Below are 27,555 nucleotides of genomic sequence, written 5' to 3'. Positions count from 1 at the left end.
TCTGATCACTTGAACCAAAACCCAATGTTTGAGCTGCCAAAACTTGAGCCTCGGAGCATTCGTGTACCACTTGCTCAGGTCCAATGCCACGTGTCACCAACAGCCCACCACCCGTCATTTCTGCTCCCCCTCTCTCCCTGTAACAAACTTTCAGAGCCAGTTTCTAGTTGACCTTGATTGGTTTATTTTAGTTTTACACTTTGTCCCTCACATACAGTTAAGAGTCTTGTACTGTTAGATTTCTACAAAAATATCAATTTTTCAAAAGCAAAAAAGAGGGAAAGATATATTTTAATATATAAAAGGAAAAAAGCTAAATCTGACATTTCATTATATTCTTAAAAACATTCCAGTCTATTTACAGATGTGTAAAAAAACCAAAGAAAATCTCCAGGTCTCTTGGTCAAGCAAGAGCGTGCGCCTTGCAGGGGTTTCCTTGTTTTTCCTGTTTCCAGAGTCTTCTCATAAAGTGTTATATTCTATGATTATTGCCTCAAATGACAGCATATGTAAATTTTAAAATGTTTGGGAGCTTAAGGGAAGAGCAAAGAGTTAGCATTTAAATTCATAGCAAAATAATGTGCTGCAGACACAAGACAGTGAAACAAGCAAAACCCAAGAGCATTTCAAACATGCTTTGTTGGCTGGTAGAACCCATCAAAGATCTTTCTCAGAACCACACCAAATGCCACCTTTTACAGCCAGACTGGGGGGCTGTTCTTAGTTAATTTTCTAGTAACATTTAGGGATCAAAAGGTTTTGCTGTCATCTTGACATCGTTACATTTCTACTGCAGTGGATTTTTTTTCTGCCAGTATCAAACAGTAAATTCGCATACAGAAATTTTATACTCCCAGATAATAAACAGAACATCCTCAAAAGTACATTATTTTTTTTAGATCATGTGTGATCGGTTATCTTGTTATAGCCTCTCTGTCTCACAGAGAACACACAATTCTGTGTGCTAATTAAAACTGGCTGTTTGGAACCATAAAAAAGTGAGGTGCAGAAACAAGGGTTAATGATTAGGAATTTAAAAGTAATCACAACAGAAGTCTTGCTGTTGTTTCTTGCACAGGAGGAATGAAAACTACTGGAAAAACAAATTACTACAAGTTAAAACAATAAGCAACTTCAGCCTATTGGAAATACTCAGAACCAGATTCCCAGGTAAATAAATTTGAGTCTGATGCAGTGCTAGTAAAATAATTTAGTTACTCCAGATTTCTACTAGTTTAAAATAAGGTTTAAATCCTTAATAAGAAGCAACATTTGTTTCTACTAGTTTAAAATAAGGTCAAAATCCCTAATAAGAAGCAACATTTGTTTAATCTAGTTTAAAATAAGGTTAAAAACCTTAAAGAGAAGCAGCATTTTTTTTCTACTAGTTTAAAATAAGGTCAAAATCCTTAATAAGAATCAACATTTGTTTCTACTAGTTTAAAATAAGGTTAAAATCCTTAAAGAGAAGCAGCATTTCTTTCTACTAGTTTAAAATAAGGTCAAAATCCCTAATAAGAAGCAACATTTGTTTCTACTAGTTTAAAATAAGGTCAAAATCCTTAATGAGAAGCAGCATTTCTTTCTACTAGTTCAAAATAAGGTTAAAATCCTTAATGAGAAGCAGCATTTGTTTCTACTAGTTTAAAATAAGGAAAAAGTACTTAATGAGAAGCAACATTTGTCTAATTGCTCATTGGGATTGTAAATCCCCTTTCCTAAGGCATTAAGTGACCACTGTAAGACCCTGCAGGACTCTCATAATGACCTGAACTCTCTTTTCCAAATCACTAATACTAGACTTGTATGAAATATTAGAATAGCAAATATGCAAAAGGCAAAAGAGAGTTGTATGTAACTATTTTAAAACACACTGTTTAGAACGCCCAGGTGAAAAATCTTTTTTAACGTAGTCTCTGGAGTAACTTTACACACACAGAGCTTGAAGGGCTTCTCTCCTCTGTGGCATAATATAAATAACAAAAATGCTGAGGAAACAGCCAAGGTATGTTTATTCCCTGATGGATCTAACCTAGACATGGATCCAGAAGATGCAGCGTACTGAACAGGGCTATGGTTGTACAAACACTGCTCCCTCACTGTGGAAGAACATCGCTCGCAACACCTGCACCACCTCCGTGCTGGAAGGATGAAATTCCTGGATTACTGCATCACCAAAGATGGGCAATTTGGATGGCAGGGGGTAATCCCAGCTGCTGTTGCTGGAACAGTTAAGACATGGAATTACATTCCTAAACATAAAACAAAATGCACCATCGAAATTCTGTATGATTTTCAATTTTCATGGCAACATTTTTTACCTTTTTGGAACAGTTAAGAAGCCCCCCAAGCGCACCATAACTTATATTTACAAACTCGATAGGAAAAGATTGTGTATACTCATTAACAAATCATCTCTCCGAGGCTGAAAACTTCATTTGTCAAGAAAACTATGAAAACAGAAATTGTGTACAAAAATATAAATATCTTTACAGTCTGCAGGCCCCTCACAGTTCAACAGCTGAACAGTGAAGAGCATCTACAGGTTATTGAGTAAGCAGTGGCAGAGAAGAATAAAAAATACATCTTGTGATTCAATACTGCCCTATTTCCCTGGTAATGAGCATTTTTGTTGACTTTTTTGCTATACACAGCTTGTGCAAATGCAGTGAGAAACCTCTGAGTACCCTTCCTGAATTTATAAAGAAATGAAAGGTTTGGAAAGCTATACACATATTTTCATATTTACACTCACATGTACACCTCGCTCACTGATGCCAGGCCACAAGACTCATGAAAGCATTGTGTGTTTTCACAAAGCAATACTTGGTGTGAACATTCCCAGCCACCACATACATCTTGAAGAATGACAGAAGGAAAGAAAATAGGACCTGGGAAACACTCGAGCTACTTCAGCATTGTAGTTAAAGATGCAGCAACAGGGTGGCCACATTTTCTTTCAACTCTCTGCAATTTTTCCTTACGGATGTCCTAAGCATCAAAGGGGGAAGTATTTGTGTGGGGGCAGGAGGTGAGAGTGAGGACAGTATTATTTAAGTTAACATACTGTCCTCCTTCTAATTACATTGAGAAATGTGGAAATGTGTTTTTCTTCCCCAGCAGTGAGAGTTCTAAGTGTTTATCTAAATTTTCTGTGCATAAGCTCTTAAAAAGTCTCTGCTAGAGAACTATCTAGCACCAAAGAAAAAACCTTTTCACTTCAGCCCTCTGCAGTCTCAGATTTCCCTTCTGCTGCTCTAGGTATCAACTTTGAGAGTAAGTACAACCTGATTTCTGCATATTTATCATATTTTGCAAATATTAAAACAAGCAACTATGAACAATGCCTTTTCTGCATAGATAATTTGCCTGGTACAAAAACAGATAATCCATTTTTTCCCCCCCAACAAGACAGCTGCCTCCCTACTGGGGAGAGAAAAAAAAATCCTCTTTCAACAGCCTCAGTTTCTCAGTCCCTCGATAAACTATTCCTGTGAAGAACCCAATTTTGGAAGGATACCATGTGCCCAGCAATGGCTATAGATCATCTTTGTTGTCTTGAGAAGGGGAAGGAGAACACCCAGAATACAACAGTGAGGTAAAAGTACATCAACATGCTTAAAGTTTCCTAACACTTACTTGACAATTTGGGGCCTGCCCCTCAGATGAACACAGTACTGATGCTATACAGAAAACAACTTGCAGACAATGGAGGCTGCTGAACAATGACACTGGCCACACTGCTCTGGATCTCTGTTCCAGTCTGATAAAAAACATCTGCACTTATTTGCCTGCTGAACTCGAAGGCAAGGTCCCGGTAGTATTCAACTTCGCAACCACAGGTGCTAACATGGGCATTACTTTGTTATCCTGTCCTTCTTGAAGAGTTGCAGGTAATGAATTTTTTACCCCACTAGGTGCCAATTTTGCAACTACAGGTGCCAGTAAGGGCATCACTTTATTACTCTGCCCTTCTGAGTCCACTGGCAGACTTGCCACTTTTAAACCAAGAGGTGCTAGCTTTGGCATGGGCCTCCACGACTTGTCACCATTACCAGCTTCTGGATTAGTCTTCATCTGCAAAATTGGCGGAGTCGCGTTAGTGGAATCCGACAAGGTTGTTACTGTTTTGCCATTCCCACCACTGGTTACAGAAAGATTGGAAAGTGGATTCTTCATTTCAGCACCTATCACTATCTTTAAGACATCTGCCTCAGATGAGGGCTCCCCGGTGTTCTTGTCCCCATCACTAAGGTCATCATCTTCCAGGTGCAGCAGGAGGGGGCTTAAAGAGCCACCATCACCTGGAACTTCAGAAAGGTCCTTAAAACTGCCTCCCAAATGGCCAAACTGGAAGGAAGACCCATCTGCAGCAGAGAGATCACTGGCTGCTCCCCGACGAGCTTCTGCATCTTTATGAGAGAAATCTGAGCTGAGGGCACCAGGCAGCTCAGACATGGTTGAGGCATCATCGTTCAGCTGCTGGTTGAGGAAGGCGATTTCATTGAGCAGCGAAGTGAGGGTTTCATCGGTGTCATCACCCTCCTCAATGCCGCTCAGTATCTCACTTGTATCCAGGTCTGCTTCCTCCATTGCCGATGCTACTTTCCTCAATTCCATTTCTATCCTGGAATCTTTGATCTGCAGCTTGCGGAATGACAATTCTTTGGATTTTAATCTTTCTCCTCCAGAATCACCATCTTTCCTCCTTGTTTGGCTTCCTACAAACTCACCAATGCAGAGCTTTTTGCTGAAGGACTCTGGAGCTTCCTTTGTACATGATACATTCCAGAGTTGTGGAAGGACATCTTTATTTTCAAAGAAAGCTTTCTTTGGACATGTGGTGTTTCCTCCATCTACACCACTGTCTCCCAAACATGGTTTGGCTTTTTCTTCTGAAAGGATGTTGTCACTACTCATAGTTTCAAGGGGTGCTACAGCCAAGGGTTGCTCAGAAGCTGGAGTACCTGCAGCTGCTGTTGCATTAGAATTTTTGTTATGGTTCAGGTTTAGATTCATGCCCGCTTCAGCAGCCAGTGATGTTACATTAACAATCTTTGGCATCATGAATGAATCTTCACTTTCTGCAAAACCACACAAAGCAGCATCCATTAGGGTATGTGTTAACTGCGAGGCAATTCCTAAGTAAGTATAATTAGCTCACTTTCAGGTCTTCTTCAAGTAAACTGCAATTTAGACTGCTTACACAGCTCTGGTCAACTGAAGGTTTAACACACCACTAGCTGAATTTTCAACTTGTAGAACAAGAGCAAGCTCCAGTGCAACCAACTGCAATGCTTGCAGTTCAGATGGTGATACACAACACAACCAAAATGAGAATTTTCCTTCTAACTGTTTTTTGGTTTTTTTATGCTTTGTTTTTATGATCACATCTTGCTGTACTGGTTTTGTGCACTACAGAGACATTTCGGGGACAAAATGATTACCTATTTTCTGCCTCCTAGCCATTCCCTGTTAATAGCACTGAGCTTTTTCCCAGCCCTACACCTGAAGTGAACTTTCCTTTTTCATTATGACCAAATGACTACAAGGAAGTAGAAAGTGAGTGGCTTGATTTCAGCACAACAGATGGCAAGCAGAACCCTGCTGGCAGGAACCACCCCATACCCAGATCCAATGTACAGCACGAGGTCCTGAAAAACAGCCCTCCCATGGGCAGCAGAGCTGGCAGGGTATGGGAAGTGGGTGTGCCACAGTCAGAGTCTGGATGTTACAGGCAAAGATTTTCAGCAGCCCCACCATCACTCTGAACTGAAGCTTCCTCAGGAGGATGCATTACACCACAGACACATCCCAGTATCTACTTATCCTGACTTTCCTGCGGGCAAGCAGGCTCAGTGAGATGAAGAAAAGTTAAAAAGCTCTAATCCATGATCTCCTAGCAGCCCCTCTAAACTATTCAAAACATTTAATCGTGATTTTCTTTGAATACCCAGACAATAACACCTGTGATTACTCCCTAGTGAGAAAACAATTTACCTTCAGCTTTGCGAGGATAATGTTCCCTACATGCAAGCACAAAGATCCATGAAAAACAAAGAGCTTACCTGAATGGGGTGCTGTAGCTGATACCACTGTTGAGGGCGCTGGATTCCCAGCAACAGTTGATAGTGTAATAGGAATGGTAGAGTTAGTAAGGATTCCTTTTACTTGGACAGGAACTGTTGATCCTGGCAGCTGAATCATCACAGAAGTAACACCTTATCCAAGAAAAGAGAAACAGGGGATGAAGTGGAAACAAAAGCTTTTCAGATACTCAGATACAGTACTTTCAGATAATTCAGATACTCTTGGAAAACAGGAGCACTGCACTTCAAGGCAAGACGTCAGTAACATCCTTAAGTAGTAAAAACAGAAACGCAGACTGGTTATGTGATTAGGAACCTTCCCTATGTTTCCCTAATTTCTGAATAGCAAAATTTTAACACATTTTACTAACCTGTTGATAAACTGACAGTTTGAGTTAATGACATCTAATCTCTCTTATCAGAGTCAAGTTCTACCTCAGCCAAGTTGTAAAAAAATCCAAAATATTAAAGCAAAATTTAGTAACTTCATAAACTGCTCTGCACATCCATGAACAACACTACGCTGATTAACATCATCCCACATGATCCTACCTGGCTGTGTTGTCATGGTAGTACCAACCCCTCGAGGCTTTAATTCAGCCTGCAGCAGAGTGGAAGGAACAGCTGCCACCTGCCCTGGGACCAGGGGGCTCTTCAGTGTAAGCACCTGTCCCTGTGGAGTCATCACTACGCTTGCAGCCGTGAGTGTGAGCGAGCCTGAGGAGTCCTCTGTAAGAGAAGAAGTAAAACGCTCATTTATTCTGGCACAGCACCCTGCGAGACAGCATTAGGTACAGCTCAGGAAGGAGCCATTCTTTTGTTCCTTCCTACATTTATGATGTGAAGGTCACCACAAATGCTGAACGCTTCTCTACAAATTCTCAGCTACAAAAAAAAACCCCAACTCTCCAGTGCCTGACAACTCTGGCATTTAATTTAAGACCAAACTTCAACCATATTGAGAGCTAGCATTTTGAGGAGGGAGGTTTTAAAGAGTCTGTTCTAGCAACCCCAGCATTCTGGGGGTTGAACTTCAGGTTTTGAGTCAGCAGAAAAAGAACCACCTTCAACTCTTAGAAATTACTGTTGGATTGCAGTGAAACTCCCTGAGATTAAAGGACAATTTAGTAAGAATTTACTTCCCATCATTCTGAAACTCTGAAGTCATGTTCACCTGAAGACCTCAGTTGTACTGGTCTCATCCTTACTGAAAGCAAGTGGTTTCCACGCCTATCATATGGACATTTCCCAGTCCTATGCACAATTCTGTTTCAGGAGTGAGGCTGCCTGCACAAGCCAGCTGGCATTTTGCCTTCCCACAGGGTGCAGCTTCAATGGCTGTTTCCCCTTGATGCAGGACATGCACCACTTGTAGCCCACCTGTGGCACGGACTCCTCTCCTGGCAAGTATCAATGGCTTGCCCCTTCTGTTTGTCATCGCTATCGGGGTTGGCTCTCTGGGGGCAGCAGAGGATCCCTCTTGCTGGGTGCTAGCAGTGGAGGGTGCAGCTGATTTCTGTGGCTCAGGTTCCTTCTTCTTTTTTTGTGCTTCTATTGCTTTTTGTTTAGCATAAATATATTCCAGCTTCTTCAGGACAACCTCTTCTGTCTTTCCTACAGAAAAATTATCAGAGAGTCAGCCTACTTTCAAACTCTCTTTCCAAAACTAAAATGCTGAAGGCAGAACTAATAATGTGTTAAGCTGATATCATTCAATTACTATAAAACAGATAACCACCATCCCCACCAAGTAAATAGTATACTTAATATCAGAGTGAACTATTTATTCCTTTTTTTTTTTTTTCCCCCTTCAGAAACATAGACACATTTTAGAATTTATCTTCCACTTTGATAGCAGAAATCAGCCTGGACAAGCACAGGCTCTTGCTGAACAAGTACTAGCTATAAAAAAATCCTCCAACATCTCCTAATGATAAACATATGAGTACTGGATAAAATGTTACCTTTACCTGGAATGAAATTTCTTGGACTAATGCACCCTGTTACACAAATGACATTTGAATCACATACAGTTTACCATTGCCATGAAAATTCTAACCTTGGACAAACACACAGATTTCATAAATAATTTGTTTTCTGCATATACACAGACTTTTATATGATCCAAGTTCAAGTGACTATACTAGCTTGTTTTATGCTTAGTGTGTATATTATAACATCATGGTGTATCTTTAACTAACTGTTCTGAGAGAGGACTTTTTCCTCATAAAATCTGAGGTCTCACTAGGAATGCAAAAGATTAGCTAACTACTTTGTGAAGTTATTTGCTTTCACTCTCTGCTCAAAAGGCCTCTCATACATTTATAGATTACTAGGCTCCACTACAACACCTTTTACTTTTTATAAATCACCTTATTTATGCATGAATGGATTTATATACCTTATTTATTCATGAATGGATTCATGTAAATGTAAATACAAAAGATTCAAGTTATCTTTTGTTTCTACTTTACAGGTATTCCGCTGTTTATAGTCTCAGACTGCAAGATTAGAATAATATTTTGTTTGTTCACACATGTTGACACTGGTTGAAATTGTGCTTTCCTACCCTTCTAAATGAGACAGAAAGACACAGTAAGTACAAGATCTAATGTCTGGATGAGCAGCAGCTTAGAATCTACTTCAGTTTTGTACTGTGTACAGAGCTGACACATTCTAGCCTGTAGGAGCCTTGGTTCTTGGGAAAGCAGGACAAGGAGTCATTTGCAAAGCTCTGCAAGGAGTTGGAGGTTTCTGACCAGAGACAGCTGTGTGTAACTGTGAAGTGCTGAGCAGAAAAGGCATTTCAGGTAGTGACCAGTGACAGAATGAAGTGACACCATCACCATCACCCCACTCTTCAAAAGGAACCCAAGCATGTGGCTCCCAGCACACAGAGCGTTCCACACTTCCTTTAGGCATGAAGGAAAACAAAAGTCATTTCTATCAGGATGATGAGCCTATCACTGACTCAGAGTTTAGCACAACTTTCTTTGGCATTACAAAGTGATGAATTTTATGGGAACCAATGGCACACCTGGATCCACCAATTACTCCACACATTCTCATTCCTAAAAGCCTTTTCTTTTAATATTACAGCTAGTTTGCATCCAAAACCAGTCTCACCTGAAAGCGTGGATACTTTTCGAATCAGACCATCTCGTTTGCGTGTCAGTAACGTCTTCTGTCCAATAAACTTATCTGCCTGATCTGTCAGTCCTTGGATTTCCTCAAAGGCCTAAAATAGTATCAGGGAACTGATTTATAAACCAGCGACACACAAAATAATAATTCCCCTTCCCAGAAACGTTTACAAAATTTATTTTCAAATTTCTGTAATCCCGAGAAAATAAGATTGAGAGAAAGCATATGAAGTACCATGAATGCCAAGTTTGCCTAAACGCTGGTTGAAGAGTGATAAACATCTTGTTTGCTCTTCCTCCAAAGGTCAGCAATTCTTAAGAAAAACCCCAAACTTTTATCTTCCAGTTTCTAGGTACAGTTGATAAGCATAATTACATATCTACCACTCATGTTTAGTTTTCTGTCATTTACATCTTTACAATTAAGCTTTTAATAGCTGTATAATGCCTAATGGAATGCTATCTTCTCAAGCATTAAAAAGGTAATGGATTTCATGGATTAAAAAATTTCCTTACGTACACAGTAAACCACTGAAGAATTAAGACATAATGTTCCACGATTCTCAAAGAATACAAGAGGAGGCCAAATCCAAAAATATCTGTTCATGTCATCAAGACTGTGCTTTTTGGAATAGATTCTTTCAGGTATTGTTTTGTTCTAGAGTGTCCAGCAGAGATGACAGAAGTCCCCTCTACACTGGGACTCACCTGAAGAGTTCATACTAGCATAACTACTCTGTCCAGATTAAATTATTCTCCTCATCACATAAGCTTCAAAATTGTTGGAATCTAGAACATCCCTCTGGGTGCCCTGGATGGCCAGAGCTGCTGGCAGGGGGCTCTGAGACTCTGGCATGCAGCCAAAGACACACGTGGGGTTTTGATCTTAGCCCGTGTAGCAGGTTACTAACTCTGTATGAAGAATTACAAGTTACACACAAAAGTTTAGATAGTATAGTAGAGATAATCACGAAGTGAAAGGAAGGGTTTTTGAGTGCTGTATAGGGGGGTTTTAAGCCTTGTACGCAGGGGTCCAAGTTTTGTACATGGGGGTCAGGAGATCTAAGATGGAGGGACTTGGGTGTGCCCTGTCCTCTTTCTTTCTCCTTCCTAGCCTCCATGTCTTTGGTGATGTTGGCACTCACAGATTGGTTTAGAGTAGAAAGTCACCATTCAATATAGATAGTAGGTATTGGAGAAAAAGTATAAACATGTAGTACGTAATATATGATATAAAAGATAGCACCAGCCCCCTGGAAGGGCAGTGTGCCTTTGTCCGAGCTGCTGAACGGGCCACAGCAATTCAGGGAGAAGAATCTTGTAGATAACCAACAATAAACAACCTTGAGAACAGACAACAGAAGACTACTGAGTCTTTCTTCGAAGGCACGGGTTGGAGGAGAGACTTTTCCATCTTTCAGAGTCATCCCAATCCGGGAGTAAAACCCCACACAAAATACCTACCTGCTTGAGAATGTAGCATTTGGAGACCTTGGGAAGGTTCAGCAGCCCCAAAACTTTCTTCAACTTGTCAAAGAGACCTCTCATTTCATTACGTCGCCGACGCTCGTTTGCCGTGTGTGTCTGGCGGTAATGAGCAAAGGCTTCAGCCTGCGACTTCAGCTTTCTTTTCCAGGTCTGATGCTTCTGCAGGAGGAGCAACCAGATTGACCAGTTTAAGTAAAAAAGGCAATGTAATGGCAGACAGTGTTCAAATGCATGTGAGACAGCCTTTCTACAGACACCTGAAGATTCCACGTCATGCTATCCTGCTACTATGTCTTCCTGAAAGTTCAGAATCAGAAGGACACACAGTAAGAAATGAAATGCTGACCAAAGAAGTGACCAACATAATCACATCAACCCTAACAGAAAAGAGCATGAGTCCCTCCAGTTCATAAGCTTTCATTCTTTGCAACACAAGGCTACTTAGATAAAATCACAGCGTTACAACAAAATCATGTATGTTTGACCAAGTATTTTTTGTTTGCTTGTCAAGAAAGTCTACTAATGAATGAAATAATTACATCAAATACAGGAGACTTCAATCTTTCCCTAGAGTTAAACTAGTTTGATTTCCATTTTCTTTCATGGGTTTATTATGGGTTGGTGCCAAAGAGAAATTTAAGTCAGAATGTGAAAGATGGCATTGACATTTATGACCCCAGACATCCACCAACAAACAGAATGTGGCAAAGAGCCTCTGGTTTTGAATTTGTTAGTTTCTAAAACAACTGCCAGACAACAAGCAAAATTACTGATCTCCACAGATTTAAAAGTTTGTTATGTCATCATTACTCTTCCAGGTTTTGTACAGCTATGCTATTTATTTAATGGGGAAGTAATTAACAGGTTTTTAGACAATTTTAGGTCTGCTTCAAACCCCAGAGCATCAGCAGAAAGACTCCTCAGATTTAGTGACACTGTTTCTGAGCCTGCTGGACTGGGAGGAATCTGAAGACTTGTCTCCTGAAATCTGGCTCTTGAGAGCCATTTTGCTCTCACAGGCAGACTTGATCACAGTACGGATGCAACCGCTCCTGTGCTGGCCATGGGTTCCTGTCGAGGGAGGGCTTTGCAATGTAAATTCAAGGGCAGAGAGGAGGACACATGGAAAAGGTGAGGCAGACAGAGCATCCTGGCCCCCATCCAGGGGTCTAAGGCAAAGGCATACATCCCATCCTGCTCTAATAGCTAAGACATAGACCAGGTTCCCACCGCACTCAAAGCCCCACCCCACCACAGAAGGAAGCCCTAGAGCTGACGTCGAGTATATCACAGACAGCTATGGACAGAGAAACTGGCTTCAGAGCCACCCAAAAATACAGCACAAGATTCTGAAGGACTGCAGTGAGTTTTGGTTTGAAAGGATTCTGTGATATCTTTAACTTGCCTAAACATATATTCTACCTTGTTTTTAGAAATCCTTCATCCAGTGCTGTGCCTATATAATTCTACATACTGTCTTCTTCAACACATGAAAATTTTGCTCATTTACTATTTAAAGTGTGCTGTAAAAATTATTCAGGCCAAGAATACAAAACCTAAGCAAACGCAATCATAAATAAAAGGCAGATCTTCCTCCCATAGCCAAAGCTGAATCTGAAACCCACTGATGCCAGCACCAGCCCTGTTGTCTTAAGGAGATTTGGACTGAGCAAATCCCCCCCAGCACATTTGGTTTCTTGCATTTAATCACAAGTATCTGCAAGGCAGATAAATCATATTAAGAGCTGAATGTGAGATGAAAATTTATCTTTAAAATGGAGGTGTGATACTAAAAGGAAAGAGGAGAGCAAACATATACCTTTGAATGTTTTTCTGATAATGTTTCATCCGAAGAATTAGGAGGATGGAATCTGGAAGAAAGGTAAAAAGTTTTTCCCAATGCTACTCATCTCATACACTCTATCCTCATAAACTACATTCCGACAGTCTAAAATTGCTTATTTTTATGCCTTGAAATTAACTTTTTTTGTGTAACTGCATAAAAGCAGGAACCTGTTGAGTTTTCTCAAGAAAGTGAACTCTTATCTCCAATGCCATCATCCTGGAAGTAACTGAGTTGTTCTGAAAGCTGTGAAATTCTCAGAGTGCAAAAGACAAACTATTTCACTATATGCCAAAAAGAATAAATTCAGCTTGTGACTGAATAAAGTATCTTTTTAAATTATGTTTTGGTTCTGTTTTTAATAAACACAGATTAAATACAGATGGCAGAGCAATCCCTCCCCTACTAGGATCCACCAATCAAAATCCTCATATTTATTACTATCTAATATATAATAACAGCAGCTTCCTCATATCTCAGGAGCTGCAACAAAACAAAGAAAACACACATTTGAAAATTATCTTTTATGAAACATGACTTCTGATTTTCTATCTCACTGAAAGACCTTCAAACTTTAAAGCAAGGTCTAAGGGTATCCACCTAAGGATAAAAGTTGAGCTGTTACCCTTAAAGGGGAGGAAAAAAGAGGTAACTATCTGACAGACATATAATAGCACCAAACAGTTTTTTCAAAGTTTCTAAAAAAAAAATCTTCAAACAAAAAGAATGATAGATGCAACGTTCCCCATTCTTTTGTTTGATGCAACTGAGAAACAGCCACAACTGTCATTACATTCCTCAAGTAAGCCATGTTTTTATTTTGCCTTTGTCATTATAAATGCAAGGGCAGCCACAGTAACAAAAACAAACCAACCAAAAAAATTAAGCCAAGCTATCCAACCATGGCAGACTATATGTTAATAAGAAAATACTTTCTTTGCTGGGGCAATGATCCCTAAGACAAATCTTTCATTTACAGTGTCAAGGATTAACCTAATGACTGTTCCTGCCCAGAAGTCCACCAGCAAGAATAAACAAAGCTTACAAAATCACATGTAAAACAAAGACAGCCCTGCTAATTTTCAGTTTGCAGGAAGGGAGGCTATTCACTCAATAATTTTACATTACAAGATACATCCCCATAAATGAATTAATTAAGAGGGGAAAAAGATAAAGGCTAAGACACCTTGATACTACTTTTAGTGCTGCCAGCACCATCCTCACAGACACTGGGAAGCACCAGCGCTGAGGAAGGCATGACAGAAGCCTTGCTTTGTCTTGTCATCACATTACACCTGTTGTTTAATGAGATCACTCGATGCCAGCCAGCAGCAGGATACACAGGGGATACACAGGTGCTCTCCAGGGGTGCTTACTTCTGGTCGGAGGGTTCGATATGAGCAGCTTTGGCCTTCAGACGGGCAATGTTAATCTTCTCTGAAAGCTCCTCCACGGTCTCAATGTCCACCTGCTCGTCATCCTCTCTGTATTCACACGCATCCTGGAACAGGTTTTGTTTTGGTTTTTTAAAACGAGTATCTACTCAGCAATAGCGCTCAGGCCAAAACAGTTTCACTTCAGTCTCAAATGAGATTACATTATAACATTTAGAACCATCAAGGAATCAACATCTGCAGCTACACTGGCCAATGAACAGTGCTAAGCAGGGGGTTACTTTAACTGTCACCTCCAGGAATTCCTCCCACTACCAACTCTGTAAAATGCATTTTGGTAAGGGCAGAACTCGTCTTTGTCCTTAATGTCCTTATTATGGCTGAGACAAAAGCTTTCACAAGGCAGAATTTTCCTGTCTCCACTTTCAAGTAAGATTAAACTGCCTTTACAACCTAATACCGTAGACTCTCGCTAATTGACTTTTTTTACAGAATCTGAAATAGTTACCACCTTAGTAATGGTCTCTCATAGCTAAGACAGCAAAAGTCACGATGTCACACAGTCAGGCTTCTTTGGATCACATAGTAAACTGCTTACATGATGAAGAGTAAGATTTTGGCTCTTTCCAAAATGCTGCCCAATCATTTTACATATTTCTTATATTCTGAAGAGAATGTTTTCTCCATGCTTGCCTGACCAAGAAAATTTGCTATTGTGTGAAAAGAGAGATAAGGAACAACTGCAATTCTGTAGCAACAAAAAGGGTTAAATATCAATCTTGTGGAGGTCTGTAAGTCCAAGTGATAACTCCTCTCCCAAGATAACATGCCTATTCAACCAATTGTTTCATATTACAGTTTTTAGTGAAGTTTTTTACATTATAATCTTTGGTCTGATTACAACGAAGAACTAAGAACTCTTTCTCCTTAATCAAGAAAATGTGATTACACTTCCATTCTCTACTCTATTTCACCCAGTTCCCTGAACTACCCTGACCAAACAAAACTATTCAAACAAAGATACTATTTAAATCACAGAACTATTGAACAGATACTGCCACAATGTTGAAAATACTGCATCTACAAGAGGTAGTGGCAACATTGATCTATTTCTTTATATAAAGAGCACTTCACATTCTTGCCTGCTCTCTTGGATCATTCATAAATCCACCTTGATGCTGAAAGCCTCCTGGTACTTTCTCTAAGCTTTTCCACTTCATACAGTACCATTTCTGTGACTCTTACGAGCAAGAGATGCATACTGATCTTGTTCAGTGGGCAGGACTACCCTGTCTTAACTACATTTGGACATCATTAAATTGCAGGAAACATGGTCAGGCAGGGTAGTTCAAAAAAGATGCTATAATCCAGAGAGAAAAAGGAAAGGCATCCCAGGAAATTAGCTTACCATAGAAACACTGCTGTCATAAAGTTTTCCAGTGCTGGTAAGTTATACTGGGCTAATCAAAGGGTTGATAGCAATTTTCCAGGCTAGAGCTGCTCTAGAATTGCAACAGTCTGTATACTATCATATTAGAAAAATGGCATTCAAAACCCAATATGTGGGATCTTTTTTATGAAAGATGGACAAAAAAAAACCAACCCAAAATTAAAAAACTCCATTGCCAACCAAGAACTTAACATCTTTAAGTTTACATATACTGAATGTGGACATATGAAAAACAGAAGTAATTAAAATTTTCATTCTTACATCTAGCAACAAAGGGGAAAACGCTTCTGATTCGTAGATCTTTCCTCTCTAGCCCTGAATTCCTAGCAACAGGAAAATATCACAATCATGAAGATCGCCAGAAGTAGTTCTGACATTAAGAACAGCTATTCCTATAGAAGTACTGCCAACCTGTCATAGGCTGAACCTCATCCATAGCCCAGCATGATGCTTGAAGATGCTTGTGGAAGCTCTACCTTTCTAGCATCACTCAATCCATACTACTTTCAGTCTTTCCAAAGTACTTCCTGTAGTTACATAAATTCTAAATGCCTTTGAGTAAGGGTGAAATACCTTATGGAATGAAGACACCAGAGGAGCAATACCACTCTACAACAGAGTTCTGAAGTTGTTGTGGAAATTACAGCATTTTTCCCTCTCTTCATTTCAATGCCTGTTTCTAAGCCCTCTCCTCTGATTTTTGTCTGTTACCTGAAAAGCAAATTGCCTGATGGTAGAGGATCCTCAGCAACAGTGCTGAGGGAAGAGGTTACATGACAGTGGATGTCATTACACATTACACAAGTAAATGTGTAATTTCTAGAGCTGCCTTCTATGCTACAATGTCTGCAGGTTTCACATATGCTCTGAACTAAAAGCTGACAACATGCAAGAGATTGTTAGAATTTATATTGTCCACAAAATGTATCACTTGCACTTTGTATTAAGCTCACCATTTTATAATAATTGATAAGAGTCCTTATAATTTCAGTGTTTGGCTCAGAAAAAGAATGGCTGAAAAACACTTTTAAACAACACTTACAATGCAGTGCCTTGCCAGACATAGAAGCTGTTTTTAGAGCAGTAAGCTAAACCATGGGACTCTTATCTGTAGCATTACAATACCAGAACAACCCCTGGCATGATCTTGGCTTACGCCAACAAGGACTTGTGAACAATCAGAAGCCACAGCCTGTGACTTAGCCCAGGCCAACAGCCCTTCTCAGCAGGAACTCCGTGTGCAATCATCATGCCTTGGAGATCAAGAGTTTAACATCACCTCCCAAACCATCACACGTGAATTTGTTCAGACAGCACATCCCGATACTCATTAGTCTGCTTCTACAGGTATTCCCAGAAAGTTTTATTCATATCATCAAACCCACAATGATTAACCATCCTAAGCTTGTCTTGATGCAACTCAGGGTAGGAAATGCAAAGGGGCAAAGATACCATCTCATTAACCTTCATTTTGTTGACCAGAGACTAGAATAGTCTCTATGTCAAGAACACAAAGTCAGCACAAGGTAAGAGGGTTATCTGAAGGGCATTGATGTGCAAAACTAAGAACAATTAACCAGTGTGGGAAAATGTGCCAAAAAATAAACACTAATAGCTACTACAGGTAGGCAGCAATCTTCCTGACTCTAACTGGACTTCTCTAAGGTTTAAATGGCCATTTGCTGAGGAACCAAAAACAGTCCACATTCCAAAATAATAGAAGAGCTGTCTTAAGTATTTCCACTAAACAAAACTGTTAGTGCACATGCATGTACACTTTGCTTCTGTTTTCACTAGTCTAATGAAGCAGATAAACATCCTCTACTAGCCTGTTTACATGATCTGACTTCATCCAGACCGACAAACAATACCAGTGCAGCCTGTCTTGTAAGCACTATGATGAGAGAAGAGTACATCCCAGTGAAAAATAACAAGGTTAAATCCAAAACCGATTTCTCCATTAGGCACTGATGTGCTAACTCAACAGCGATTAACAAATCCAAATTCCAGACAGGTTTTTATGGTCCCCTGAGACCCCGTTCCTTCAGCTTTACTGCTCTAGAACCAAAGCTAGCTTATTGTGTTCGTGTGAGTTCGCAGTGAAGACATATCCTTAGATGGCTTTCCAAACCATATTAGTCAAAACCTGTGCAATTTGTTTCTTCCAAAACAAACATTTCTTATAATCTCTAATATTACTCATTTGCTTCATCATCCTTTTGCAGGATGAAAGAAAAAAGTTTTCAAACATCAACCTTGATAAAAGGCTACTCCGTGACCTAGACACTATTGTTGGTTTATCAACAAATTTCTAAGACTACCACGTCTGGAAAGTTTATCTGGCATCAGGAATGAATTAACAGTGGTTCTCAAAACTTGATGATAACTCTGCTCAAGTTACTAAAGGATACAGGATGTATGAAACTGCCACCACCCAACTGAAGACAAGGCAGCAACAACTCAGTTTTCCACTTAAAAGACCTTCCAAAAATAACATCTGTATTCAGTTTTTTCACCTTCATGCAGCTGAGATGCTATCATCTTGTCTGAGAACAACAAGTTGGAATATGAACTGATTAGTCAATTTTTCTGGAAGTTGAAGAGATTCTCTAAAAGGCAGAGTTGTTCACTTGGCTATCATGGAATAACAGAATTACTGAGTTAGAAGAGACCCACAAGGATCATTGAAGTCCATCTCTTGGCCCTGCACAGCACCATCCCCAAGAATCCCACCATGTGCCTGAGAGCATTATCCAAACTTTTCTTGAATTCTGTCAGGCTGGTGCTGTGACCTCTTCCCTGGGGAGCCTGTTTCAGCGTCCATTCACCCTCTGGGTGAAAAACCCTTTCCTAATATGCAACCTAAACCTCCCCTGACCCAACTTCATTCCATTTCCATGGGTTCTGTCACTGGTTACCACAGAGGAGAGATCAGTGTCTGCCTCTCCTTTTCCCCTCGTGAGGAAGTTGCAGACTGCGATGAGGTCTCCCCTCAGCCTCCTCCAGGCTGAGCAGGCCAAGTGATCTCAGCCACTCATTATACATCTGCTCCTCACTCCTGTAAGGCCTTCTGCCACCCCCACAGCCCTCTTTTGGATGCTTTCCAACAGCTCAATGTCCTTTATGTATTGTGGCACTCTAAGCTGCACACAGGGCTTGAGGTGAGGCCATCTCAGTGCACAGTACAGCAGAACAATCCCCTCCCTTGCCCGGGTGGCCATGCTGTCCCTGATGGCCCCCAGGACACGCTTGGCCTTCCTGGCTGCCAGGGCACTGCAAACCACATCCAACTTGCCACAGACCAGGACCCCCGGGTCCCTTTCCACAGCACTGCTCTCCAGCCTCTCATTCCCCAGGCTGTTTGTTCAGCCAGGGTTGCCCCATCTCATATGCAGGATCTGGCACCTGCCTTTGTTAAACTTCACATGGTTGGTCTCTCTGCAGGGCCTCTCTGCCTCCAAGAGTCAACAGCTCCTCCCAGTTTGTATCTCTGGCAAACTTACATAGCATCCCTTCCAGTCCTGCCTCCAAGTGACTTATGAAGATGCTGAAGAGCACAGGCCTGAGGATGGAGCCCTGTAGAACCCCACTAGTGACCAGTCACCAGCCTCATGTCACCCCATTCACTATCACCCTTCATACATGACCCATGGTCCAGTTGCTCACTCATCACTTGATGTGTTTATCCTGAGGAGTGCTGGACATCTTGTCTAGAAGGACCCTGTGAGGGAAAGTATCAAAAGCTTTACTGAAATCCACAAAGATTGAATCAACTGCCTTCCACCAGTCAGCTACGTGGGTAACCTGAGGGACCTTCCTGACTCGTTACTAGAGCAGCCTGAAGTCTGCTCTCCTCATATCCAGGGTTGAAGTCTTGCTGGCACTTTTCCTCCTGCCACCAGAGATTTGAACTGGATTGTTTCATGGCTGCTGTAGCCAAGACAGCAGCCAAGTGCCATTTCACTCACAAGCCTCTCTGTTACCAAGCAGCAGTTCCAGGAGGGCAGCTTTCCTAGCTGGCTCCTGTAGTACCTGTACCAAGAAGTTATTGCCCAGGTGTTCTAGGAATCCTCTAGACCATTTTGTACCAAAGAACTCCAGTCTGATTTTCAACTGCAAGAGGATTACATTAACACAAAAGGATTAAAAGAATCCTATCCTGAAGACACAACCATTATCTCTATTTTAAATTTGTCTGTTTTTCAACTCTTCTCTAGTTTAACCTTTCTCTTTTCACTTGCATCTCATTCCAAGAAAAGGCTATCTTAGTTCATATGTCCATTTGACTGGTTCATAAAACAACAGCTTCATAATTTTAAGCAACAATGCACTGTTTCTTAAGTCATGTAGTGATAAGTAAGAAGTAAAGGAATTACACATTGGATTACTTTATTTTAATTTCTGGGTTAGATTTGATGGGAATTTTATGAGCATTAAAATCTAAATGTATCTTAACTACACTAACCACAAAGTTTTACCCTTTTCTGTGACTTTTGGAGCAATTTTTTTTTCTATCAAATAAGGAATGACAACTCTCACATACTATTTAAATGTATTATGAACTTAAAAAAGGAATTCAAGAATGGATTCAAATACTCCTTCCAGAAATAAACGTTAACTAAGGCTACAAAAAACAAAATGGAAGAAAGCATCTTAAAATAACAGATATACTAGATTGGCCACTACATTTTTGGATCATTAAGTCACATTACAAGTAAGCAAATTATTTGAGTAAATACTGGAGGAAGACAACCTGCAACAGTTCTATTACAAACTGTTCAACAGAACTCCTGTAATCTGAAAATCAGGCAATTTCTACAAGGCCACTACACTGCTACCTAAAAAAAAGCATGTAACTATGAAATAGAAGATATTTCCACTTGGAAACCCAATTTACACTTCTTAAAGAAACTGAAGTCCAAAACGCAAACATCATACTCTGTCTTTCAAATCCATGGGTTATGACATGTTAGTTGGTCAATTAAAAAAAAAAAAGAAAAAAAATCCCTTCATAAATAGCAAAATGCTTACCACTTTTTCAACATCTATTTCCTCGTCACTTGGGTAGTCAGAAGCACCATCCAGCATCTCATCAGCAGAATCATCAGTTTTTTCATCCTCTTCTTCCTCCTCCTCATCTTCCTCTTCATCCTCTTCCATATCATCAGCAGTTATATCAATAGTGGGCACGTAATCCTTTTTGTGTGCCCTCTGTTCTGGTGCTGTCAGGAAGTCACTTTTCTCTGATGTATCAGCTTTGTTATCTACTTCACTTTTATTTTCTAAAGGGGGTACAATGCTAGATATTTTGCTCCAAGAACTGTTAACATGTGTTAGAATATCATGGCCTGTTTTCATTTCTTCCAGAGAATCACAAGCACCTCGCTCTTTGCTGTTACTGCCTTCCTGCCTAGCTATGCTTCCTTTGCCTTCCTCCATATCAACTCTATGCTCTTCTCCTGAAGCATTATCCTGATCTTTTGCAGAATCAATCTCAGACCTACTTCTTGTTTTCTCTCCTATGTTTTCCACTTCTACAGAGCCCTTGTACTCCCTCCCTTCCATATCTGGCTGTGCAGCATCACCCTGAAATTCTTGTTTGTTCTCAAAGAGTTCAGTCTCACTTTGTTCCTCCTTGATCTTCACCTGTATATCTTGCTCTTGTTGACTATGTAACTGCCCAGAACTTGCTCTGTTGTCCTCATCCATCTGTGTCTGTGCATCTTCTTCCTCCTCTTTTACTGGCTTCTCCTCCCATTCAGCATGTGTTTGTTCCTTCCCGTGGTTCCTCAACTGTGCAGCCTCCCGATTCTCAAGACTCTGTGAACAGGCATTATCCAGAGGAGGAACCAAAGACTCATCTGATGACCCACAAACAGAGCTAGCTGAAACTGCCCCCACAACAGTTTCAGAACTGACAGAATCCTCTTTCTCTTCAGAAGCCCCTTTTTCTTCCTCATCATTTGGCTTCTCACTGATGTATGAATGGTCAGATGATACGACATCTGCAGAAACATCATGCTGAGAAGAAAAGCTGTCATCACAAGAACTCTCTAGAACCTTTGAGTTCTTCTCCACAATCTCTAATGTAGTGGAATTTCTATCACCGTTAGGTGTGACTGTGCCAGATGCTGACCCTTCAACAGCATTTAACTGGTTAATCGACAACTCATTTTCCTCTTGTTTCCCATGTGGCACTGTGACATCGGCCTCTGTAACTTCTGTGTCACCTGAGCATGGAGCCTTCTCATTTTCCTTCTGCTGAGCAGCACCTGAGTCCTCTTTTTTGCATATTTTCCTGTAATCTTTCTTCATCTGAAGAGATGCAAAATGGTGAAGAATAGAGTTTGGCACAGTCTTCTGTCCTGGGAGCTGAAGTAAAGCAAAACTTCCGGACTGTAAAGGTATGAGATTAGCAGTGGTGGCTGACAGACCACCCGAACTGCAGGTTACTTTAGACTCGGAGGCTGTTTGGTTTGTGACATTGCTGACAGAAGAGGAAGAGATCCTCAGAGTCAGAGTGCCTGCCTGTGACACAAAACTTGTTACTGAAGGAAGAAGAGAAGATGCTTGAGTGGCTGGGTTGGACGGGGGGGATAACTTGGGTACTGCAGTTTGTACAGCTGAATTTGCAGCAGGAGAAGTGGAGGACACCGAGGAAGTGGGAGAAACAGGTGACTCAGGAGGCTTGGAAGGTGCAGGCAACCGGATTCCTACAATAGATCCTGTGAGGAAAACAAAACATCAACTGAGACTTTCTCAAAGCAATCTTTTTCTTCCAGTTTTAGTATTTGATGCTGTACTAGAAGCAGACTCCACTCTCAAGGATCATAATGGAATCAGGTGTTTGACCAGAAGCTCTCAGTGGAAAAGCTGGTCCTGCATAAAGACATATAAACTTGAATTTTTTTAAAGTAACATCACAATAAAACACATGAATTGGCCACTCTAAAACTAACAGACTTAATGTTAAGTTCTAGCATTAAGCTTTTTGATAAAAAAAGACATAGCATTGAAAGTCTTGCATTTTACTTCCTCATTTTACATTTACTGGAAAACAAGGAAATTGGGGTTTTTCAAAGTAAAAAAGAAAGTAAAAAATAGTATTTAATTTTTAAATATCTTTGTTTTTTCTCTTAGAAAAAGATTTATAAAGAGAAAAAACTATGTCAAAATTACACAGTTATACCACCATCTTTTTTACCTTTATGAACTCTTCTGCAGCATTTCAACACTGCATAAACAAGGAGGAAAAATATTACCAACTGGCAACTAGTTTGCTCAGCAAGAGCCTCAAAACAGAAAGAAATTAAATAAACTTGTTGACTGATTCTTCACTACACCTCATGCTCACACCTCAACTAAAGCTCAGTATTGTTTGCCCTCCTCCCCACAGTCTTATCTACTGTGCTTGCTTCTAATCTCCCTTCCACCCCACTCTATCTCCCTCTCTTTGAGGTGTGTTTTGAAACAGGGAGAACAGAAGAAAAGGTCCTACAACAGAGTAAACCTGCATTTAAAGTATATTTGGGTGAGACTTTACAAATACACAGAACAGCATACCCAACCTGCAATTCCTAACTCTTCCAACCCTGTCTTTAACTGTGTACTAGCGAAATAGCTGAAAAATCACACTTATTTTTCTTCTCACACTCTTAAGGAGGAAAAAAACCAGGCAATTTCATACTGTAGCATAACATTTCATCTGAATATCCTGTGTGGACACACTAACCAGCCTGGAAACCTAACAAAACCAGAGGAGCACTCCTAATGAAACATGGGTAACAGCTCATTCTCTTCAAGAGAATCTCCAACAAGAATTGTTTTTGAATCACCAGGTTGAGTCTTGTAAGTTGCGACAGTACAATGGACATGGCTCCACTGCCACACATACACATAGGCTCTTTTACTTGCTCCCAAGTCTTGCTGACTTTGCTATTAACTGCACTTTCTGAATATTACACACATGGTATTTAAGTTGCATTGCATCTGAATAATTACACTACGTTCTTCAACTACTCACACAGAACCAAATTAGACCCAGTTCAATTACTTTCAGCAGGTGAAAGCATCACAGAGACATTTATCTCATTGTTCATTCCTGAGTAACACACCGGTCAGTCACGAAAGAAGCACTGGACTCTGTACCTGGATTGCGGAGCATCACTGGCTGCACGCTGGGCTGAGCACCCGCAGTTCGAACCTGCTGCAGGGGAACAAGCTGAATGATCTGCCCATTGGGATGTCTGAACAGGTTCACAGCCCCAGGGCTCCTCAGAGGCTGAAGGACCATCTTCTGCCTCTGTGCCACCTGCGTGTTGAGCGGTCGCAGAGCAGAGGCTGCTGTCTGGTGCACTGGAATCAGCAGCAATCGAGGTCCAACACGTTTGTCTGTTCCAGGAGCTATCTTTGGGGGAGTCTTATTTGCAGCTTGTGGAACAGCATCTTCTGAAATATTTTAACAAGTTACAAAAAAAAAAAAAAAAAAATCACTTTAGGAGACTGCCTACAAATCAAGCATTATTCTTAATCAATACAAGGGCAAATATTTTGGAAACAACTGCATCTCTTTTAAATTTATTTGAAAGCAAGTTTTTATCTTTTTATCCATAGAATGCAGGGAACCAACCAGGTCAAAACAGTTTTGGGTTTTTTCTGTGTAGTTCCACTGACATTTTTAAACCATGACACAGGACAGCAGCTCCCTGCCTAATTCCTGAACTCTGTGCCAGCCACGAAATTCTAGCAGTCATAACCGCACTATAGATTTCTATAGGTCAAGGGATGATGTGATGCTTCCAGCTCACTTCACAGCAGTCACTGATCAAATAGTTATATTTTTTCTTTTCTCTACTAATTCAGGCTGGTATACAGGAATACAAAAAGCAACTTAAGAGATGGCATTAGGGTGATGAATAGGATTTTTTATCCTGTTTTGGAAAGAGGGACAAGGCAAGTGAGTCCATATTTAAAATGAAACCAGACACAGACTGTATTATAGCTGTGAAAAGAAGCAGAATTAAAAAAAACATGTGTTTGCAGTAATAACCCAAAGCACCTAAGCTTTACCTCTTTTTGGAGGACTTGAATTAACTCCTGATAGTATCACTGGAACAGAGACAGCAGAGGAAGTCAGTGTGGTCACCACAGGTGTAGCTGCTGCAGCTGTTGTCACTACAACTGTGGAAGTGGATGTTGTGACAACAGCACAAGTAACAGTTGGTGGTGTTACTACGGGTTTTGGGAATGACGTAGTTGCTACTGCTGCGACAATCCCTGTTGTTTTCGTTGTGTTCACAGTAGCAGTAGGAGTGGTGGATGTAGTACAGGTGCTGATTCCAGGTGTTGCAGGAGCAGCTGTAACTGCAATTGCAGGAGGAGAGCAGGGAGGTTCACCAGCTTTTGTCTGGCAAGGAGTGGTCACAGTAGATGCTGCTACACTGGTACTTTCCACAGTAACTGGAGAAGTGGTGGTAGCTGCGGTGACTGCAGAAGTGACTGTGCACAGAGCTGGAGATGGCACTGAAGGAACCACAGGAGCAATAACTGTGATTGGTGTGGGCTTGATACTGAGAAACTGTCGCCCTGAGGCAGCCTGGCGTGTGCTCGCTCCAGGAATCTTCTGCTGTAGAGCTCCCGCTTTGTTTATCACAAACTGGGCAAACACACCACCGGGTGAGGGTCGGGCAGCTGCAAATAAAAACTTGCAGGTCAAAATTTTAATAGATTTCCTCTTTGCCTTTCATGAGGTGCTACAACTGTAATTTCAGCATGAATTGAACACCCTTTTTCTATGTACCTTGTAATTAAATCAAAACCTTTATGTCAGCCCTGGATATGCCTTACATGTTAGAAAGACCTTTGCCTTATTCCACTACTGTAGCTTTTTACTGCATTTCCTCCCAGATACACAAAAGAATCAGCTTTTGAAGGGTTGCTCTTCATTGTGAAACTACGGACAATCCTAACTAAGAGTGCAGGAAAACTAACATCTAAGTGAAATAATGGGCTCCAACTATTTTCTAAACATCAAATTCTTTGTGTAACAGCTTGTGTCACTGTTCGTTTTTTACTGCTTCTTGACTTTCATCCCCCTTCTACTGTACTCATTTTACACAGGCACAGGGGAAAGGGATGGGAAGGATACAGAGTTTCCGCTTCTAATTGCGCTGACATTCGTGCAACTGCAGACTAGATGGAACAAATTTAACCAATGGAAATTAATCACTGTTAGGAAGATCCTTTTCCTCATCCCTTACTTTCCAAGGGACCAGAATACTGCATTTACATCACCCCAGATGCCTACAGATGAGTACAACAGCATAGAGATTATGGACCAAGACCAACTTAAACACTGCAGTTATTTATGCATACAGCATTCTTAACCCAGACTATGCCAGAACTGGTACTTTTTTACTTAAATCGATTATGTTGCAATGACTTCACCCATCAATGAAATACAGCCAGCTCTTTCACACTGCATAAACACACAAACCAACAAGTTTTATTACAGGACAAGAAAAACAACACACCCATTTACGTAGCAAAGAAAATTTAGGCAGAAAGAATAATGGATAATCAATCAATCAGAAATTAAAGTTTTTCCAGGACACAGGTAACATCCTTTTCCCTTGCAAAGCTTCAGATCTTTAAATAATGTGTGGGATTATGTGGATGGATGTCTTCTCTTTTTAAACTCATGCAAAATGTAATAGTTAAGGGCAACTTCCTCTCTTCCACACTGGGGTAACCATTTCAGTACCAATTAAGATACACAAGTAACTCATGAATCTTCCAGTTTTGTTGGTTTTGTTTTTTTAAACTCAAAGTGCTGTCTAAATCCAACCCTGTTTAGCTTGTGAAATCCAATGAGATTAGAGACTGGCGTGGTTATTGGCTGCACACCTGTTGTTTCACAAATCCAGATTTGGATCATCCTGTCTTTCACTGCTGCTTCACACATCTTTGGTGGTCACAAGAATTATGAGTGCAACATCAACAGAAAATCTCATCAGTGAAGAGCCACTTATTAGTGGTACTTTACTCATTTGAAGTTAATTTGTGTTTGATGAAAAACAATTAAAAATTACAGTAACGAAACTCCAAACAAAAATTCCAGTTTATATCTGGAGAGTCTCCATCCACTCTCATCTCTTGAAAATAGGTTCTAGTAGCATTAATAAAAGAACTAATAGTCAAAAGCTGTAATCTTACTCTGAAGTCAAAATAAAACTTTCTGCTTTGAGGAGGTTATTTACTGCGAGGCATCTTAGGTAGGCAATGCAGCCAAAGGCAGCATGCACTGTTGCACAGAAATCAACATTAATGCTGTACACTCACTCTGTACTTCAGCTTCACGCAATTTAAAACACAGTAATAAGTTCCAACCTACCTATCTGTCTCTGTGCTGGGACATGGGTTTTCAGAGTCGTCACAGTGGGGGTTGAAGTACTGCTGGTGGAAGATGTAGTTTTAGGAGCTGATGTTGTGGACCCCTGGACTGATGGTGTCCCAGAAGCAGGAGTTTTAGCACTGGGTGCTACCTTGGAGATCACAGTACTGAGGGCTGCAATATCAAGTACTGTGGGCTGCAGCCTGCCTGTGATATAAGCTGCTAGCCGATTGGCAGGATGTAATGCCCCCATCTGTCCCAAAAGCAGTTTGGCCTGAGGATACCTTTTATCATTAACCTGAAAAAAGGGGAAAAGGGAAACTTTGTGAAAAGAACACTAATTCATCACTTCTGGAGAAGTGTTTCATTCCATGGGACTTCTAAATGTCCTTTTCAAAAAACCCATTGCAATTCCAAATGGGAATTCCTAATTTTCTCATTGCTCGGGAGAACTTCAAACAACTCTTGTTTTATCTTTGTAATACTGATTTTAAATGCTGCTCAGACTCTCACATAAAATCAGAGAGTCCAAGGAACATGTGAAATCACTGAAATAAGAGTGAAGCTAGCACCTGTTTTTCCTGTCCCATGCTTATGCTGTAGTCCTGAATAAAAAACGGTTCCCTAATTGAAGGACAATTTTAGATAAAATTCTCAAACCTAATTAAGACCTAGCATCACAAAAGAAAGAATACTGATGACATATACATTGAGACAAAACTTTAAAGAGCTTGTAAAAGCCGCATCAACTTCTTC

The 27,555-nt window shown here is 40.5% G+C and overlaps 1 protein-coding gene across 9 annotated transcripts in view; it reads right to left on the bottom strand.

The window, feature by feature from the left end:
* Window positions 1-138: 138 nt before the first annotated feature.
* Window positions 139-27,555, bottom strand: part of MGA (MAX dimerization protein MGA) — a 61,023-nt gene continuing 33,606 nt past the window's right edge. For 5 of the 9 annotated variants that reach the window (XM_038137571.1, XM_038137572.1, XM_038137574.1 and 2 more), the window contains 12 exons: window positions 26,800-27,097; window positions 24,477-25,097; window positions 23,556-23,855; window positions 20,439-22,132; window positions 13,940-14,064; window positions 12,540-12,591; window positions 10,697-10,879; window positions 9,216-9,327; window positions 7,470-7,703; window positions 6,642-6,818; window positions 6,069-6,221; window positions 139-5,084 (listed from right to left, as the gene is read on the bottom strand). In XM_038137571.1, the coding sequence (XP_037993499.1) occupies window positions 3,784-5,084; window positions 6,069-6,221; window positions 6,642-6,818; window positions 7,470-7,703; window positions 9,216-9,327; window positions 10,697-10,879; window positions 12,540-12,591; window positions 13,940-14,064; window positions 20,439-22,132; window positions 23,556-23,855; window positions 24,477-25,097; window positions 26,800-27,097 (5,250 nt within the window). In that variant the 3' untranslated portion in view covers window positions 139-3,783. The remainder of the gene's footprint in view (window positions 5,085-6,068; window positions 6,222-6,641; window positions 6,819-7,469; window positions 7,704-9,215; window positions 9,328-10,696; window positions 10,880-12,539; window positions 12,592-13,939; window positions 14,065-20,438; window positions 22,133-23,555; window positions 23,856-24,476; window positions 25,098-26,799; window positions 27,098-27,555) is intronic. The other 4 variants (XR_005257042.1, XM_038137575.1, XM_038137577.1 and 1 more) reach the window with 4 other exon arrangements.

Source organism: Motacilla alba, chromosome 5 (assembly GCF_015832195.1).
Source record: "Motacilla alba alba isolate MOTALB_02 chromosome 5, Motacilla_alba_V1.0_pri, whole genome shotgun sequence".
NCBI classification, from domain to species: Eukaryota; Metazoa; Chordata; class Aves; order Passeriformes; family Motacillidae; genus Motacilla; species Motacilla alba.
Note: the sequence above shows the minus strand (reverse complement) of the source record. Positions and strands in the feature narration are given on the sequence as shown.